Source organism: Sinohyriopsis cumingii, chromosome 11 (assembly GCF_028554795.1).
Source record: "Sinohyriopsis cumingii isolate HCF-2022 chromosome 11, ASM2855479v2, whole genome shotgun sequence".
Taxonomy (NCBI): Eukaryota; Metazoa; Mollusca; class Bivalvia; order Unionida; family Unionidae; genus Sinohyriopsis; species Sinohyriopsis cumingii.
In genome coordinates this window covers 86,141,869-86,160,590 of record NC_142971.1, presented here as the reverse complement: position 1 = coordinate 86,160,590, position 18,722 = coordinate 86,141,869, and the positions used below count along the sequence as shown (strand labels likewise).

Genomic DNA, 18,722 nt, shown 5'->3' with positions numbered 1-18,722 from the left:
TATATGGTGAATCCCCCTTATGGATCTGTTTGTGTCCAGGCTGAACACAGCAAACATTTCTTTTATGTGTCTCCATCCCAGCTCAGAGAGTATGGGCATTAGCCATTACTGGCTAGGGTACCATGAACTAGTTCTGTCTTGGTGTTGGTCCATAGTGACCATTCTGGGTCTTCTACCCAGTCTAGATAAATCGGAGCTTATACTCCAACTCAAGATTTAGTCTGCATGTGAATTAGTTTCCTTGGGACAGAGTAGAGATCATGTACCTGTTGGAGTCACTGAAAGCAATGACCACTTTTATGCTGTTCCTTTTATTTATCTGCAGGGGACTTTGTATTCCATGTAGCTCCCATTGGCAGACCGTAGTGAACTGGAAACTGTACAGGGATCCACTGAATACTTAAATTCTCTAGGTGGGGATCTCTACCATTATCCAATTTCTTGGATACATCAGGGACAGTCTTGGAGTGGAATCACCATGTACACCTCTAACCCCATTCGTGTTAGTTCCCTGTCATATCAGATTCAGGTTGTAGTTCTCATCTTGAGCTGAAAGGACTGATTCTTTGTTCCAAGATGAATCTTTCCTCCACATCAACAATTTGGAAATGAGGGCAATGTGCTTAGCCCTTCAGGGATGCATCAATAAGATAAGAGTTTGCTATCTGACTGTCTCCTCTGACTGTCACTCTTAATGGAGGTTCAAATCTCCTTTGTTTGGTGCCTTGGAACAGATTACTTATTCTAACTAGCCAAACCTTGTGAAAATATAATTTTGAGGACAGTCTGTAATGGAAAAGAAGTTAGTCCTCATAAAATCATCATTAAGAAAATCAATATTGGATTCTCTGTTTAACTTTGGTGGATACCATTTGTGGATTTGTTTGAAAGTTAAACGGCAGATTCCAATTCTTTGTTTCACTTGTTGATGTTTTCAGCAAGTATTGGAATTGCCTGTTTGCTGATTCATTTCCATTCTTCAAAATCATCCCTCTAGTACTTTATGAGTGTGAAACTCCACCAATATGTTCATTTTATTAGCCTCTTCATAGCCCCACTGTTTTCTCATCCTCCTGGTGAACCATCCCAGGACACTTATGGAATTTATGCAGCAAGAAACATGTTAATCTTAGCTGTGAGCACAGTGGCTGATTTTCTTATCTTCCCTTTTTCTGTATGGCAGCTCTATACAACAACATTAATTTTTCTACAGACTCAGCCATAGCAAAAAAACTCTAACTTGGCAGACCTGTTCAGGTCTTTGAAACTGCCAAGAGTGATGCCTCACTCACTAATACCTGGATATGTCATAGCCTAGTTTGTCTTTATTATTCATCAAGGTGCAACGCTACTTCTTCCATCTGGGAGAGCGCCACTTGGAATGTGTCTTTTGCTGCCCAGAAACAAGTTATACACTTTCTGATGTAAGGCAGGACAATACTACATTGAGATAAGCAAAACACTCCATTCATTGCAGAAGGCAGCAATATGCTACTCTCAGATGAGCAGTGCACTTCCTTTGTCATGGAAGGTAGCAGCATGCTACCTGAAATGAGCAGTTGCACTTCTTTTCTTGCAGAAGGCAACAACATATTATTCTGAGTTCAGCTTCTCCCTCTGAAGAGACTGGGCCCGTAAGCTTCTGGGACTCAATAATTTATTCCAGAACTAAACATCTTATAGTGGGCTCCTTGGGTCTTCATAAGAGAAGAACCTGACAATTAAGCTGATGAGGGGATTGATGTTTCCTCCACAATCTAATTGTACATGTGGAATTGGCTAGGTTCCAGATTTCATTAGCCCATATTATGCAAAAAGTACTAATCCTTATGCTTGCATCTGGAACTTGTTGGACAGTCTGGACAGTTTAGTCCCTTCTTGTGGCTACAATTAATCACAGACTACCATGAGGCCCATGACACTGTACTCTTAATAAAACCTTATCTAAAGGAGAACAATAATGATGACAATATGCATTATTTAACAGATGAAATACACCTGCTTGCCATAGCGCATGCTAGACACCTCAGTGTTATTGCTCAAAGTAGACAATGATGCACTTTTGAGGAATGTTCAGTTGTTGAACTTTTTTGTTCTGTGTTGTGTTTTGTGTTGTTGTGGGGTTTAATGCCATTTTTCAGCACACGATAGGCTATGCATGGTGGCCAGTATTAATGGTTAAGGAAGAACCCAGGAAAACCCCGGGAAGAACCACTGACCCACAAGAAGCTACTGGCAAGCTTTCTCACATACCCACATTGGCCGAATCCTAGACTTGAACCCAGGCAGACAGAGGTGAGATGGCAGTGATCCTTAACGGAGAGTGCTTTAGACCACTCACCACTTGGGGCCCCTTTTTTGTTCTGTAGGAACAATGCAGACACACACACAGTAACAATGGAACATGAATTGCACAAACTGTGGTTGAATAGAACCCCCTCCAGGAATTGATGTTTCATTAGTCATTTTATTAAAGGAATATTAATTGAGGCATGGCCTATGTTATGCATTGGTTTCCAACATATAAACAAAAAGCAAAACAGATAAACTGTAACACTCAAGAGAATATTGTTGAAGGGAGAACCCCATAGGTGGTTTTAACCCCATATTTGGTTTTAACCTGCACAAGCAATTTTCTCTATTCACATTATGAACAACACAACCATTAACATGCATCCTTGAAAAAGATAACTATTTTGCACATGGGCATGTGAGGTGCACAAGTGGGATGCCTCTGAGGGAGGATGTATTCACATCAAATGGACAAATGTTTTGTTTACATGTAAAGCAAAAGTTGCACAATAGTGATGGGGAAGTTATTGCAGCTATTAAAAGCAACATTATTTGGTACATTTTATGTCAGATAGGAGCTGTAACACTTAAATGATGACAGAAATTGCTGGTTATAAGATTTGCTATATTTGATGGTGGATTAACCGATAAGATGCAGTTTTAACCGTTTAAAAGGTCTTCATGCAAATTGAATCCTAACACTCCTAGGGATGCTACAAGCAAAAACATTGTTGTCTGCTTGGCATTTTTCTGTCCCTATTTAACACCTTGAATGCCATTGCTGACTTGGTTCCCTTAGGATGTCCCTGTACAGTTTCTTCTTTTTGCAAGATGGAAACCAAACAGATTCTCTTTCAGCTGTAATTGCACTACGATAAGATTGTTATCACCTTTTGCACTGGTGGATGAATCCGGACAGTCTTCTGAAACTTTCTGGATTTTGTTTCATTATTGCTACTACATTTTCAGTCAGTTTTAGTTCCATGTTAATGAGAATCAGTGATTATGTGGTTTCACATCGTTACCATAATTACTTGTATATGTGTTTAAACACTGTTATGACAGCGTTACTGGGCTCCATTTAAGCAGCTCACTTTTATGGCTCCTTTTAATGGTGTAATAGCATTGTGAACATTATTTTCTTAGCTTCCTTGCCTAATAAATTATCTTTGCTCATTGAAATTTACCAATAGAAACCATCCTTTATAGTGAAATAAGTTATTGAGAGATACATGTACGATATCATCTTTTGTAGGTTGATGTAGTTGAATTTGAAAAGATGGAGTCAGGAAGGAGTCTTTGAGACATTTTGTACATTGAACTACGTATCTGGAGACAGTGGGGATCTACACTGGACTAAATGTGTGAACTACAGTAGGGAGTCACTTTGTTTGATTGAGGTGAGTTTTATGACTGTCCTTGCTTTCATTATAAAGTTATTAAGTTATATACTGTAATGATAATGATGTAACATGATATAATGAGTTTTGTATACTGTCAACTCTTGTCACTACAGTTGACTTAGGATTGATATGAGCACATTTTAATGGAATGTAATAAAAAAGAGAGAAAGAAGAAAAAATGGAAAGACACAGTTACTTTTAGTAATTTTTCTCAGCAGATTTACTCCAGTCATCACATCCAGATATGACATGTATTTATTTTACTTTTGACTCATTTATTTTTAACAACATATCTGAAAACTTCGGCACTGTTAGCTTGTTATATGCAATTATGTCAACTCAGTATGACTTTTGGATGTATTGTGCACACACAGCTACATCAATGAGTTACAGTTAGATCAGAGATCCTGATTGATAATTGGTCTCTTTATTGTTCTTTATCCTTCATTTTTGAAGATGACCATGACATTACTGTTTTGGTTTTTGTGAGTACCTGAGTGACTCATGAGGCCAACTTGTGCTCTAACTTGTCTGTTGCACAGGAGATGCCACTTGTGGTTGTTCAATTAATAGAGGATATGCTGCAGTTCTGAGTTTCTGCTACTTGCGCTTCTGCACTGCCTATGCTGTTCTCCTCAGTTCAGATCTGTAGCTCCAAAATGGATGAGACTGAACAAGGTTGGAAAGTTTCTGTGTGAGATCTTCCCAAGGCTGGGTTAGTGTTGAAATGTTTCAAGGATGACTTTAGGGTCCAATCTTGCAAGTGTTTCTTCTGACCACCTGGAAATCACTTTCCTTCCTTCAGCTCACCATAGAAAATCTTCTTTGGTAGTCACTTTTCTAACATTCTGATAAAGTAGCCTTCCCATCTTGTCTGTGATTTCATCAGCAGAGTGTGGATACTTGGAATGCTTGCCTATGTGAGAACATCTGTGTCTCAGACTGTATCCTACCATCTTATCCTCATCAGTTTTCTCAGGTAGCTTCTAGGCATTGCATCTATACACAGTCCAGGTTATACCTGATTGCAGCAGGGTCAACAACACTATGGCTTTGTAGACCTTACATTTTGCTTGCAGACTTATATGTCTTTGCTCATGCACATTTGCATTTAGTCTGCCAAAGGCCACACTTGCTAGAGCAGTTCTAGCATTGTTTTCATCATCAGTGTGAACTGCACATGACAAATTGCTGCTGAGATAAGTGAACTTATCCACTGCAAGGAGGGTTTATGGTAGGTAGTCTGCTGCATCACCTCAGGTTTGATACTGATTTTGAGATCAAAATTGGTTCAAGCTGAAGAAAAATGGTACATATTCTGTTAGATGTCAGATTTACCATTCAGGGAACAATTTTCATTAAGCATGAGCTCACTAACAGTCACTTCCTGTATCTTAGTCTTTATCTTAATCTCCTAAGTGACGAACTTGCCATCAGTCTGGTATCTGATATAAATCCTCTTGTCATAGTTATGGAAGGCATCAGTAAGCATGGCAGAAGACATCATACTGAAAGAAGGTTAGGGGCCACCAGACAGCCTTGTTTGACTCTGTTTTTGACTGGGAATGGTTCAGATGACTTACTGTTGTCTATGACATGAGCAAGCATACCATGAGAGGATTGCTGATGAATTTCTCTGGGCAACCAAATTTTGTGATGATCTTCCAAAAGGGTCCACACAAATAACAGTGTCAGAGGCTTTTGTGAGATTGATGAATATCATCCACAGATTGGAGTTCAGTTATTAGCATTTCTTGTTGAGTCGACAAGTTGCAGACACCACATCTGTCATCTGTTATCCTTTTCTGAAGCCACATGACTCTAGGGGAGGAGCTTGTCATCAATATGATGATGCACAAGGCAGAATTCTTGTGAGGATTTTGCTGTCTATTGATGGAAAGATATGCCCTGATGGTTGTTGGAAGTCTTTTATATATTTAATTTATATTGTTTGTTTAACTTTTGTTCATGATTGTAAGTTGTAAACAGAATGCAAAGAGTAGATTACTGCATAAACAAAAATGCAAATTAGAAATAGGCAACCAAGTGTGACCTTGCAAATTCCACTCATGGAAAGAGCAAAATAAGTTCTGGCTTTTGCAACTCCTAATGGGCTTTATCAGTTTAAAGTGATGCCATTCAGAAAGACAAATTCTCCAGCAACAATTGAGCATCTGATGAACATGTTAACATATGGTCTAGATGATTGTGATGCATACATAATCATCTACAATTATACACGGAAACCATTAAAAAATTCATTGATCATCACAGTGATGCAAATATGATGATTAATTTAGGTAAAAGTGAGCTTTCCCATGCTTGTGTCACATTTTTAGGGCATATTATGTGAAGTTAAACATATTGTATTAAGTTAAACATGTAGAAGTTAAGGTCAAGGCTATCTCTCAATTCCAAGCATCCATTAGTAAAAAGCAACTGATGTGATTTTTTTAATGACGGGGTATTATATATCATGATCCAGCCACAGTATTATAAATAATACTGCAGCAGATATGCATTAACAAATTTGAGCCCTAAGTCAGCAAAGCCTAAATAGATATAACAACACAAGATTCATGGATAACATTTTATGAAAATGTAAAGGATCAAATTAATAAATATATTTAATGTAAAGGCTTCAGTTTCTGCCTAAGACAATAGCCATAGTAACTGACCTGGTTAGTCAGATTCCCAATTAACAAGTTCATCATTCTGAACCTATAATCTACATGTGAGAGGCACTGCTCTTTGTGTTGTCCCTTCTTTTCATCTGCTTCACCCTTCCTTTCTTCCTTCTTTCCTTCCCTCCTCATTTCTCCTTCCTTCCACTCTGGCTTCTACCTCCTTTCTTTCTGCTGTTGTGCTGCCTTGTGTGCACCCTGGAAGCTTATCCTTTTTTCCTGCTACTATTCTGCTGCCACATGCTGCAACTCTGAGAACTTCTTTCAAAACTTTTAAATCCATTTCCAATTCCCCTTTATGAGATAAGTAACCACAAATCTTGGAGTGGCCTTTTTTTCAAAATTTGCTAAACTTCATGGTTCCTTTCCTAAGATACCATGGTCTGAGTTAGACTCATACGACTGTACTCTTTCTAAAACCTAAATACATGGAAATCTTGAGTGAAAGTTTCCCATGCAAATGAAACCTGTTCTTAAAGTTTAGGCCATGCCCCCATTCTGTTTGAGCCCACTAGTCCACTATATTTGATTGGTCAGTTTGAATTTAACTCATTGTCAACCATCCCACTCTTGGTCAGCTTCCACATGGAGGAGGGGTCTAAGAGCCAACAATGCCTGCAGCATTAGTTAAAGCTGATCAGAGGACTATGATCCTCTTTTGAAGCAATCTTGGTGGTTCTAGATTGTGTACCATGTAGGTAGAACATCCTTGTTCTTGGGTCTGTGTGAATTAAAATTCGGCCATGAACAGAGTTACATTATTGTAATTGTCAAACCTTTCACTAATTTGTTGAGTTGGACATTCAAGTTTCATTGTTCTGACAAATGTCAGGAATCTTTTTACAAACTAAAGCCCATACTTTAAGGTACAAAAGTTCTTTCAGAATAAGATTTCAGTCAGTTGCAAGTGATGTTGATTCTAAAAGATTAAAAATAGTGTGGATCATCCAATGCACTAATTTTCTATGAAACTAAACAAGCACCAGACAAATTATTCCACATATGTTTGACTTTGATATTGGCTTTGCAACATTTTGATGTGTAATTTAGTTCAACTCCTTTTCCAGTTTTCGTATTTAATGATCACTATCCCCTTACTTTCATTGACAAAATGAAAAACAAAAATCAGAGAGCACCCTTTCCACTTTTCAAAATGTAATCAGGCATTTTAAAGTCAATGCGGCAGGTGTCTGTGTTTATTTTACACTGTAAAAATGATGTTAGTGTGTCTGCATTCAGGGAATTACTACAATCTGTATGTATTTTTTTCATCATAGAAAAAGATTTCTCACAGTCTTCATTGCTGCGAGGTAAGGTAAGTAGTCGCTGAATAACTATTGTCAGATTTGGGAAGTGGATGCCACTAGTGCTAATTGTCTGGCTGATAATATCCAGCCAGTAGCTACAAATGTTTTTTTTGTTGCCATCATCTGTTAATACATGCAAACACTTGACATCAGGCAGCATGCAATAATCCTCAAACTCATCGTTAAGTTATTCATGATAAAAGTGTGAAGCTACTTAAAAACAAAAGTGTCGCTACTAGTAAAAAAAAAAGATGTGCAAGGTATTTTGAAAAACGCATTTACATGGGATTTATCATGGTCTCATTATGACATATTTATATTTTCCCCCCAAACCATAAGATATTAAGCAAAGAGCTGTCCAAAAATTGAAATCTAAAAATACAAAAATTGCCAAAGTAGCAGTCCAGAGGCATATACCTCATAAGCTGGTGATCAGTTCTATTAAAATTGCATATCTTGTGTTTGAAAAGTTATGAATTTGCTATATGGTGTGTTGATTTTGGTAAAAAAGTTGACATGCCGTATAACATATTTTAGAGCCAGGAAAATGACATCACTAAGTATCTGTACTACATCCATCATGCTGGCAATGAATCTCTCTGTTTGGATTACATATCTACTCACTTCAGAACTTAATTTCAGGCAACAAGCATCAGCTAATATTTTTCAAAATATCTAAAAAAATTGGTTAAATTGTTGCTCTTCTAAAAACGTATGTGTAGAATGCGTATTTGGCAGAATAAAATGCAATTTAAATATTTTTTGTGTGCCTTTTTTCACTTTAAAAAGTGCACTAAAGATAATGTAAGATACACAAGATTTGGGGTTTTACTTGACATGAAAACCAATAATTCTGTGCATTGGGTATAATGCAAAAAAAGAGACCTGTTTTGATCTCTGGGCCTAATGTTAATTTTCCAAAGCATATAAGAGCAATCCCCATCTTCTCTGTACATAGCTAAATAAGATTCTGGATTGTGTTTGAATAAAAAAGAAAATTACATCCAGACTCCCGGGACTTTTTTTTAAATTACAGGTACTCCGTACAAGTTGATAGGTATGCATTCTATTATGTTATAGGTCAGGTGAAAATGTGTATAAATAGAGATTTGATAAATAATCCTTTCCGGTTTTCAATCTGTCTGTCAGTTATGATTTGAGAGAAATTATTTATTTAAAATACTGATTAGATTTACTAAACTGCTCATTGACATTTGGACAAATATGCTACTTTGGATTTTTTGTGAACTCATACAAAGACATTTTTGATTGCATCATTGTATAGTATCAAGACCTTCAGTACTATTGGAATTCGTTTGGAACATTATATATGTTGATGATTGTAGATTCATTATGTTGTTTAAGTATTGTCAGTGAGCAGTATGGTGTTGTCTGAATGCAGTATGGTGTCGTCTGAACTCAGTATTGGAGATATTCCTGATGACTGTGCCCCATAAGTTGCTCAGCCATGAGTCTTGATGTTGTTGAAGACTGACTTATTAGATGATGAAGTGCTGTCCTCTAAACAGGCCTTTTGAAGCTGGTGTTTCTTTGACAACATTCTGTTTGGCAGCATCATTCTCAACCAGTCTTGGGTTTGGGATGCAGCTGAGTACATATAGTCCCTGAAGGATGGCAAGTTTTCTATATTCTCATAGTTTGCATCAGTTGTTTCTATTTGTTTGAACATTATTTGAACAAATGCCTGTTTCACATTCTCTTGTTTCAATTTGGATACATTGAGCTTTTGGGCACATTTTTGCCTTGTGGTCATATGCTGGGATGAATTTAGACATTGAACTGGAGACAATGAGCCGGTGGTCAGCCCAGCATTCTGCACCTGTCATCCTGACTGTCTCTTTTCCCGATAATTGATGTAGTCATTGAAATGCCATTGTCTTTTTCAAGACAGATGGAGTCTGCAGTAGTCAGTCATTCTTGCTTTTTGTTAGATCTATGAGCTTGCTGAGCAGCTGTGATTTGATGGCAAACTCAACACCATCTTCATGTCCCTCTTCTTTACTTCATCCACTGCAAAAGAGGGTGTAACTGGTTCCTATTCAGTGAGATGTCTTTCCTTAGCATGGTATGTTTTACTCAGGGCTGCTATCTGGATATTGAAACTGGTCATTTCTTTACCAAATAGAGCTGTTCTTCTCTCAATCAACTGATGTACTGTCCATTAGTTTACAACTGTCCATTAGTGTGCACACTTTCCAGGTACCGATGGTGAGTTGCATCACCTTTGTCTTCTTGTTAAGTATTTGTATTGCTAAGCTGGGATCCCTCTCATGCTGCAGTATGCTGACAAGGGTTAAGGTGAATGCTTGCATCTTTTCTAGCCCCTTCTTTATGGTATGGAGGTGAGCAGTGTGAGCAGGGGGGTTCCACTGCATCCAGTGAAGAATGACCCTATGCCCTGATCTACCTGTGTGCAAGTCTATATTTGTAGCTCCCATGTAGTGTTACTTAAGGAAGCAGGCATGGCCATTCCGAAAATTAAGCTCTTTACAATAAGGATTAAACACAATAAATTTTAGACCTTGAAGCAATGCCATTTTAATGATTAGTTTATATTGTTACCAAAAATAAAAGTTGTTGTTGGAAGTTGAACATTCCACTGTAATGGTCAAATGTTCATTCCAACCAGTTGTAATTTTTTTTGGTTGACCACCATTATTAAGATGGTTTAATTTACTCTTCAAAGAAAATTCCATCTCTTTCAGTAATATATTGTGAATTTATTATTTTTATTATTTTAATAGCAGTAGGTAACATGTTGATCCTATCTCTTCCTCTGAGAGTTAAGTAACTGATTTTCTTTTGATTCTTTTTGAGAACAAAGGATGTTCAGTCTGACTATCAAGGGCTATAAAGCTACCATTTCCAACACACTTGAGTTCTCACAGGGCATGGCAATTAGTTTGGATCACACCTTGTTAATCCCATCAAGCAGTTTGAGCTACAGAGATGTATCAAGATTGAGTCTCTCTTGTGTTTTGTGGTCTTTAATGAAATATTATGAACCACTGAACCACTGAGTGAAATTTCCTTCCAGAATCACACACTTAAGACTCTTTTTCTTGCCTTGGGGTCTGTGAGAAGACGGAGGGATCTTCATGCCATGTCTATCAACACTGACTGTAACTGTTGCTGTTTTAATGGCAATTGTGAATTGTTTTTCTTTGCCAAGTGTGAGTTTTAGTAAAAGAGATGGATTACCATTGGTAGATCCACTACCTATGGAGATTTCCAGTCACATGGGAATGATCAAGATAGGCTTTTATGCTCTTTTATGGCACAGTGTTTTTTATTTCTTCCTCTTAAAGTCTCTGTTTTTATTTCAGCTCCCACCATTTCATGTGTCTTGTCACTACCATTAAAAGTTCCTTATCAAAAGAGAACTTTATTTTATGAAACTAAAAACTTTTGAGGTTGAATCTGTCACCATGTGGGTAGACTGAGTCCTGCTGATAATTCTCTGTTCAGTTTGAGGATGTATTTGCATAAAAATGGAAGAGGATTTTCATCATGAATAAGATGAGTTGTTGTTGTTGAAGGGTTTCCACCATCTTTCAGCACACGATAGGCTTCACATGGCGGCCAGTATTATTGGTGGAGGAAGAACCCGGGAAATCCCCAAAAAGAACCGTTACAGCGAGTTACAGCACCCTCTTCATTCCCATAATACAGAGAGGGAATCATACTCAATCTTTGAGGGAGTAGCAGCACCTTCTACCGGCCTAGAGCTTGGTGCTGGCTGAGAGTAAGTCATACCTGGCAGTGATTGACGAGCAGCACCCATTCAGTTGAAGCCTGCAATTGTCAATAGGATCTTGCCACCAAGAAAAGGAATAGCTTCAATGCAAATCCATTAGTTCTGAGGAACGGTCATCCTATGCATTAGAGTCATCTGACCACTCACCAGGATGGTAATAGTGATCAGGTCGAGACCCCCCCCCCTCAGGCTACCATTGAATTTTGCTTGGGATAGGGAATTGGGAATTGGCTTACAGATAGTAGATTAGGGAAGGGGATCAGGTTGGCATCCCTTCCTTGCCTATAATCTCACTAAATCCCTGACATTTTTGGGGGTCAGAAGAATTTAGAGAAGATTTTTGCATAACAGACAAAAAAGACTCCACTTGGTGTCCACTATGAAGACTTATATTTGACCAAGAAGCTTATGAAATACATAACAGCAACTTTAATAGCCATGCATCAAACACATAGCTTCAATTTTACATGTATTAGTTCATTGCATTTAGGATGATGTTAATATAAATTTGCTTAGCTATATACTTGTTACAAAACTTCTGTTGTCAGAATCAGATTAATTAGCAAGGCCATCCAGTCACATCTTATCAATTCAGCAAATTTAGGTTCAAAGATTTTGTTTTCTTGGAATGAGGTTACAGAGATATACAACTTGTTACACTCAGTATAAATGAAAAATCACAATGCTTGAAAGATAATCCCATCTCAAAATTTTAAAAAGTTTAGGTTGTTGTCTGAGAAGGTACGTTTAATGATAAATCCATTCCTTCATTTTCCTAAATAGACTGACATCTTGGGGGAAATAAATAATCAAATGAATCAGTAATAAATGAAAACTTGATAAAATGTCATTGTAACATCTGCATGTGTAATTATCAGTTTCAGGTACATCCAGGTTTTGGAGCTCATCATGATGTCTAAGACTAATTTACTGTCCTTTGTGAGTCTGACAGTGCTTGCGATACTTGTTGGGAGGATCATTTCAGACAACAGTTTTAGCCATGATAATCTAAGGAACATTGTGGTGGATGAGGAAAATGGTGTTCTATACTTAGGAGGAGATGGAGACTTGTACAAGTTGCATATTGATAACCTCAGTATCCTGAATTCAATTCAATATACATGTAATTCATCCTACAGCAAGATTTTATTAAAGACAAATAATAATACCCTGATTGTCTGTGGTGTTGATGACAATGGAAAGTGTGTATTGTATAATGCTACAAATCTTGTCAGTGTTTCACTGAGTAATGTTAACAGTGGTTTATACGTAAATGGGAATCGGTACAAAACAGCTGTTGGTCTTCTTTCAAGTAATGGTACAGATTTGTATGTTGGACTAACATATGACCAAGAAACAAACAATAACCTTCCATACTATATAATAACAAACAGGGTCACAGACTCCACATCTGCTTTTAATATCATACAAAAAGATTTAAATGGTGTTTTGGTTACAAGAAGGCTTAACATTAAGGAAGAAATAAAGAAAAGTTATCTTATTTACTTCAGAGCCATATTTCAAACTGAAAAACATGTCTACTTTCTTTCAAACCAAAAGTTTCAAAATAATGTTAACTCAGCCTACGTAGCAAAGTTGATTAGAATTTGTAAAGATGACGATAGTTTTTTCTCATACATTGATTTAGAGTTGGAATGTAAGAACACAAAAGGAGATAAATTAAATCTTGTACAACATGGAGACCTGATAGAACTGGGAGACAAGTTGTCTACATCTCAAGAAAACAAGGCCCTGGTTGCCACTTTTGCAGCTGGTATTGATCCAGAAAATCCTTGGACTAATAGGAGTGCCATCTGTCTATATACACTGAAGGAAATCCAGGAGAGGATAATTGAGGCTCAAACAAGGATTGTCTCAAAGTGTGATGGAAATGGCAAGTTGGTTTATGAAGAAAGCTATACATACATAGGTATAGCTAGACCTAAACCTGCTGAGAGGTCAACATGCCAGAATGTAAGTACCAATTTCATTACATATATCAGGTGAGATATTGATTTGAACAGTTAATACAGTATTGTTGATGGCATTAGAGATTTGTTATTACTGTTGGTAAATTTGGACTGCTTGTGTATGCCAAGTGCCACAATGTTTGTAAATATTTATAGATTCATTTCAGGATTGAAAATTAAATAGATACATTATCACCTGCTCCAAGAAGAAATGATACATTGGTATCTTTTTCAACTTCTCACCTCCACAGCATACTGTCATTTAAATGGCTCTAGCATCTGAATATGAACATTTTTGTTTTAAAAGGAGATGATTTGTTTACAATGGCACCTTTAACACATGCTGAAGAAATTGGAACTAAGTGCTTTTCCCAAGGACACACTGAGGCTGGTCTGGTGTTGAACCTGTGGCACTTGGATTATGAGTGTCATGCTTTTCCAACTAGAGCTACTATGGCTCCTAAAAGGAGATGAAATCAGTTTTGTTTGACACTTGTTGAACCTGATAGGACTGAGCAAAATGTGATCTTCATCTTGTACTAACTTAGCTTGGTTTGCCTTTTTGTGTACTGCTACTCATCCAGAAAGTCACAAGTCTGATCAGAGCACAATTCATGTCACAGTAAGAATTTTCTACAGAAAAATAATAATAACCAAATTGTTTGTTGTATGGATTGCAGTGCATTACTGTTACAAATCTATGGTCTTAAACTAAATAACAGAGAAGATTGAAAACTGAGAAGTTTTGTATAAAATATTCAACATATAAGTTATTTACCTAGAATACAAAGTGAAAATTTAAAAGAACTTACAGTATTATGAATTAAATCCCAAAAGGTCCTAAAAAATCTATGACAAGTCAAAAATATAGAGTATTCCAAATAAAATCTAGTGGTGTTTTGAATGGATTCCCCTTTTGAATTTGCATATGTACTGGAATGTGGCAGTGTGCTAATTGTCTTGATGTATCACAATAATGTAATCCAAAATATTCTTGAATGAATTCACAATAATAGTAATTTAGTCTGAAAAGTATCAGTGAGCATTTTGTAATTCCAGTGAATAGTTTAAATAAATAAATAAAGCTTCTCAAATATTAAATTAAAGACAAATTGATTCCATTTAGACTGATATTAAGATAAAGAATGAGATATTCTAATCAACCTTAATATTAAAACCTAAGACACAATTTGAGGATCAGGAAGAGGGTCATCTTAATGGAAATTTCATCAAACAGTAAACACAACTTGTTGCTAGAAAATTCTTAGGTCAGAACCAAAGCTGTATCTAGAACTCAACCTAGTAAACACGTTTACTCTACATAACATTAGGCATGGAGGCCAAACTACTAAATTGAAACATGTACAGTGATCAATTGCACAATGCAAGTTGCATATATATTACATTTAATCATGGACAAAAGTTAGCACATAATACAAATTAAATACACATAACATTTACTGTGAACCATATATCAGTTCCATGAATCAGTGACACTACCAGTGATTTGTTTGTGTGAAATGGAATGGAATAAAACAACTCTTGGTCTGCTTACAAATAATTATATGATTGTATGTTGAACTAACGTATGACAAAAGCCTTTTGGATTATTCATTAATCAGCTGGAACACAGATCCCACATATGCTTTTGAAATCATTGAACAAGCTCAATTATCTTATTTACTTCAGAGCTGAAACCCATGTCTGCTTTCTTACAAACCAGAAATTTACAAATGATGGTAACTCATCTTAGTTATCAAAGTTGATTAGAATTTATAAAGATGACTATAACATTTACTTGTACTTTCATCTTTCACAAAAGGAAATAAATTCAATCTTGTACAGCATGAATCCCAGAAAAAAAGCAGTCTACATCTGCAGAAAAGAAGGCCTTGGTTGCCACTTTTGCTTTTGGTACTGATGCAGAAAAACGGTGGTTTAATATGAGTGCCATCTGTCTATATATACTGAAGGAAATCCAGGAGAGGATAATTGGCACTCATACAAGGATTGTCTCAAAGTGTGATATTAATGTTGATTTGGTTTATGAACAAAACAATAGATACGTGGAAATACTTAGATCTGTTATGTGCATTACTGATTTCTGTATGTATAATTATACAGTTTAGGTATTTCTTTGCATAGAAATAACATTGTTGTTGACAGCAATAGAGATTTATTGTTACTCATGGTAAATTGTGCCTGCTTGTATTATAGTGTTAAAGTGTTGGTAAATATTTAAGGATTGATTTAAAGATTAATAATATACATCTTCAAACTCTGAATCCCAACTACAAGATATTACACTTTTTAAAAATGATATATTAGTAAATCTTTTTAGCTTGTCAGTTACATTTGCAAACTGTCTTTTAGAAAGGTTTTGACCTCTGAATATAAACATCAATTTCTCAAAAGGAGATAAAGTTAATGTTGTACACTATGGAAGACAGAAAGAACTGGAAGACCAGCTGTCCGTATTTTATGGAAACCCACCTCTTTAGCTGTTGGCACTCATCCAGAAAATCACAGGTCTGACAAGATAACTATCTATATGCACAAAAGGAAATCTGGGAAATGATATTTGAGCCCCAGACAAGGATTCTCTCAACGTGTGATGGAAATTTCTTTCAGAATGATATAATTTATAGATACATGGATATGAATGTTTTAAAGGCACAATGACCAAGATGTAAGTTGATATTTTAGCACACATGATTATAGTTTTATAGGAACACTGTAATAATAATAATAATAATAATAATAAATGATAACTGTATATTTACAGAAGATAAGTCCCTTATCTAGATGAACTAATAAACTTTCTATTATTTACTAAGTATAGAGAATATAGTGTACAATGTGCATGTTTGGTTTAACAACAGAGCTATTCTGAAAACAAACTTTCAAGTCCAAGCACAAGCATCAATGAGTGCATAAACATATATAAAATATCATAATTTATTATATACTTATTGTTAAATGTAGAAACTTATTGATGAAATAATTTTCATATTTTTTCATTCCAATATTTTCATACCCTTTGTGTGAAAATATAAGATTACCCATCATGCCATGCAACACTTGATTTTGAGTGCCCACAAAAGTTTAAATGCCTGCAGCAGCAAAACAAGTGCTTTTTGAACTAGAACAAATAAATAGAAATAGGGTCAAATAGTTTACAAAATGTCAGATATGAAATTTTTTGTTACAGATTAGGTCAACCTAATCCTACAGCTCTCTTAAGTCACTTATATTTATGTGATCAGCCTATGAAAATTAGTTGAATTTACAAAAATGAGGCGTAGTTGTTCTGCTAACTATGAGTTTCTTCTCCTAAACTTTTGATTCTGGAGCAAAATTGGTGTATACTAAAAAGAAAATTAAGAGAAGGTATTGACATTACCTAATGTAATTTATGTATATTTAATTAATATTGTGTGCTTGACTTTTGGCTGTGATTGTGGATAGGGTTTTGTGTGTACTTGTGTTTTGTCATGTTTGTAAGTTACAAATAAGTTGTTTATTGATATTTGAATTCAAGATCTGGCCTTAATTAAGAACTTAAAATGTTCTTGAAGCCTGACCTTGTTTACAAGTTTTTAAAGTTTTCCAGAAAATATTATTATATCATAGGTCAGGTGACAGTCTCTATATAAAGGTTTTAATAAAACTTATACCTATTTCAAGTGCAGTCCATGGAATCATTTACTGTTGTGTTGATATATAATTTGAGAGGATTCATTTATTTGCATTATTCATTGGTATTACAAACGATATTTTGGACTAAAACACTATTTTGGGATTATTCTTAATTCATTTGGAGACTTTCTGGATTATATCATTATTATACATCAATTTGGAAAATTCTTTATGTTAGGATTTGGGATTATGTGGGATTTAATTCAGTTATGATAAGTTCCACATAAATTTTCACTTTGTAACTTAGTGAAATAAATGTAGTGTTTTATTTTACAAACTTGTTGCCTTTGGTTCTTTCTGTTACTTAATTTAAGACCATAAAGTCATAACAGAAACTGGGGGCAACCATCAAGCATACACAATATCATCTAAAGTGGAGAGCTTTGTAGTAAATCCTGCCAGGAATGGTTATAGTCTTTGAAAAAGGATGGGTTGCTTGAGTTTGACAAACATTTGGATCTTTCTGAAGCGATAGCATCTTTAACAAAGCAAGAAATAAAATATATTTTAATTCAGTATTTGGTAGGAAAGGAAATTTTGTATAATATTGCTTGGGGTTTGATTGGCAAGTTTATATCTAATTCTGATATGAAATAGAAGGCAATGCAGCTGAAAATGGATTGGAATTTAGAAAACTTCAACTTCAGAAGATCTGAAAACCCATGTTTTATGGTACAAATCGAACTTGAGTAGACATTGTTCTATTCCATTGTTGATGCCTCTTCTTGCTTCCACTGAGCTGGCACCTCATTGCCCGAGAAGGGATTTCCATATATAGCTCTTCTCTTTCATAGGCCTCTTTCAGTCTTCCATCATGTCAGTTTTGATTGCTCTTGCAACAACAAATCTTAACATATTACTGGAAGTACATCTGTACTCCAGTAGCACCAATTTGTTAAGACTTAAGCGTGTTTCAAGACTGAAAAAACTAAACCAGTTTCTTTCCTCTGTCACATGCTTGGGTTATTGTTGTGACCAATAACCCAGGCACCATAGTAGTACAAAAGCAGCTGCCATCATATTTCCAGACCTCAGTGATGTCTTTATGCCTGGTATTGCTTGGCTCTAAATGGCAGTTCAGCTCTTACTGATACCGATGATACAGTCATAAAAAACACATAAAATAAGGTCAGTGTAAAGCTTGAGGGCTATGAAGTAGCCTGTATTGATAATGCAGATGTTTGTGGTGTCAAGATGGATCTCTGGTTGATGGACACAGAGCGAACTAGCACAATCGATCAGGGTAAACATAATGCCAACAATGTTGCCATATGTTTTGAAACTTTTCTACTGCCATACACAGCCTGATGCATATATTATAGCCACGTTTGGGAACATCTTTTACATGCAGCTTTGTTTCAAGCTGCTGAATGAACATATGCCATGCGTCGATTATGGCCTTTCAGACTACCTCTTTAACAGATCAGAATATACAAAATGCATATGCTGCCAAGATATATGTAGGCACTGGCAATGCTTCTGCTGATAACCCATCCAGATGTTGCTGCTGCATTTGGGAACTGGTTTTACATATCTCATCATTCTGAGTTGCTGAATGATAACATGCATCCTACCAGATGCAGCCATTC

At 36.0% G+C, this 18,722-nt stretch overlaps 1 protein-coding gene across 1 annotated transcript in view; it reads left to right on the top strand.

The window, feature by feature from the left end:
- The window catches only part of LOC149788899 (plexin-A1-like), a 336,630-nt gene that overhangs the window by 59,533 nt on the left and 258,375 nt on the right, over positions 1 to 18,722 (top strand). The window contains exons 2-3 of the mRNA XM_089975025.1: positions 3,548 to 3,692; positions 12,343 to 13,438. Coding sequence (XP_089831151.1) covers positions 12,374 to 13,438 — 1,065 coding nt within the window. The 5' untranslated portion in view covers positions 3,548 to 3,692; positions 12,343 to 12,373. The remainder of the gene's footprint in view (positions 1 to 3,547; positions 3,693 to 12,342; positions 13,439 to 18,722) is intronic.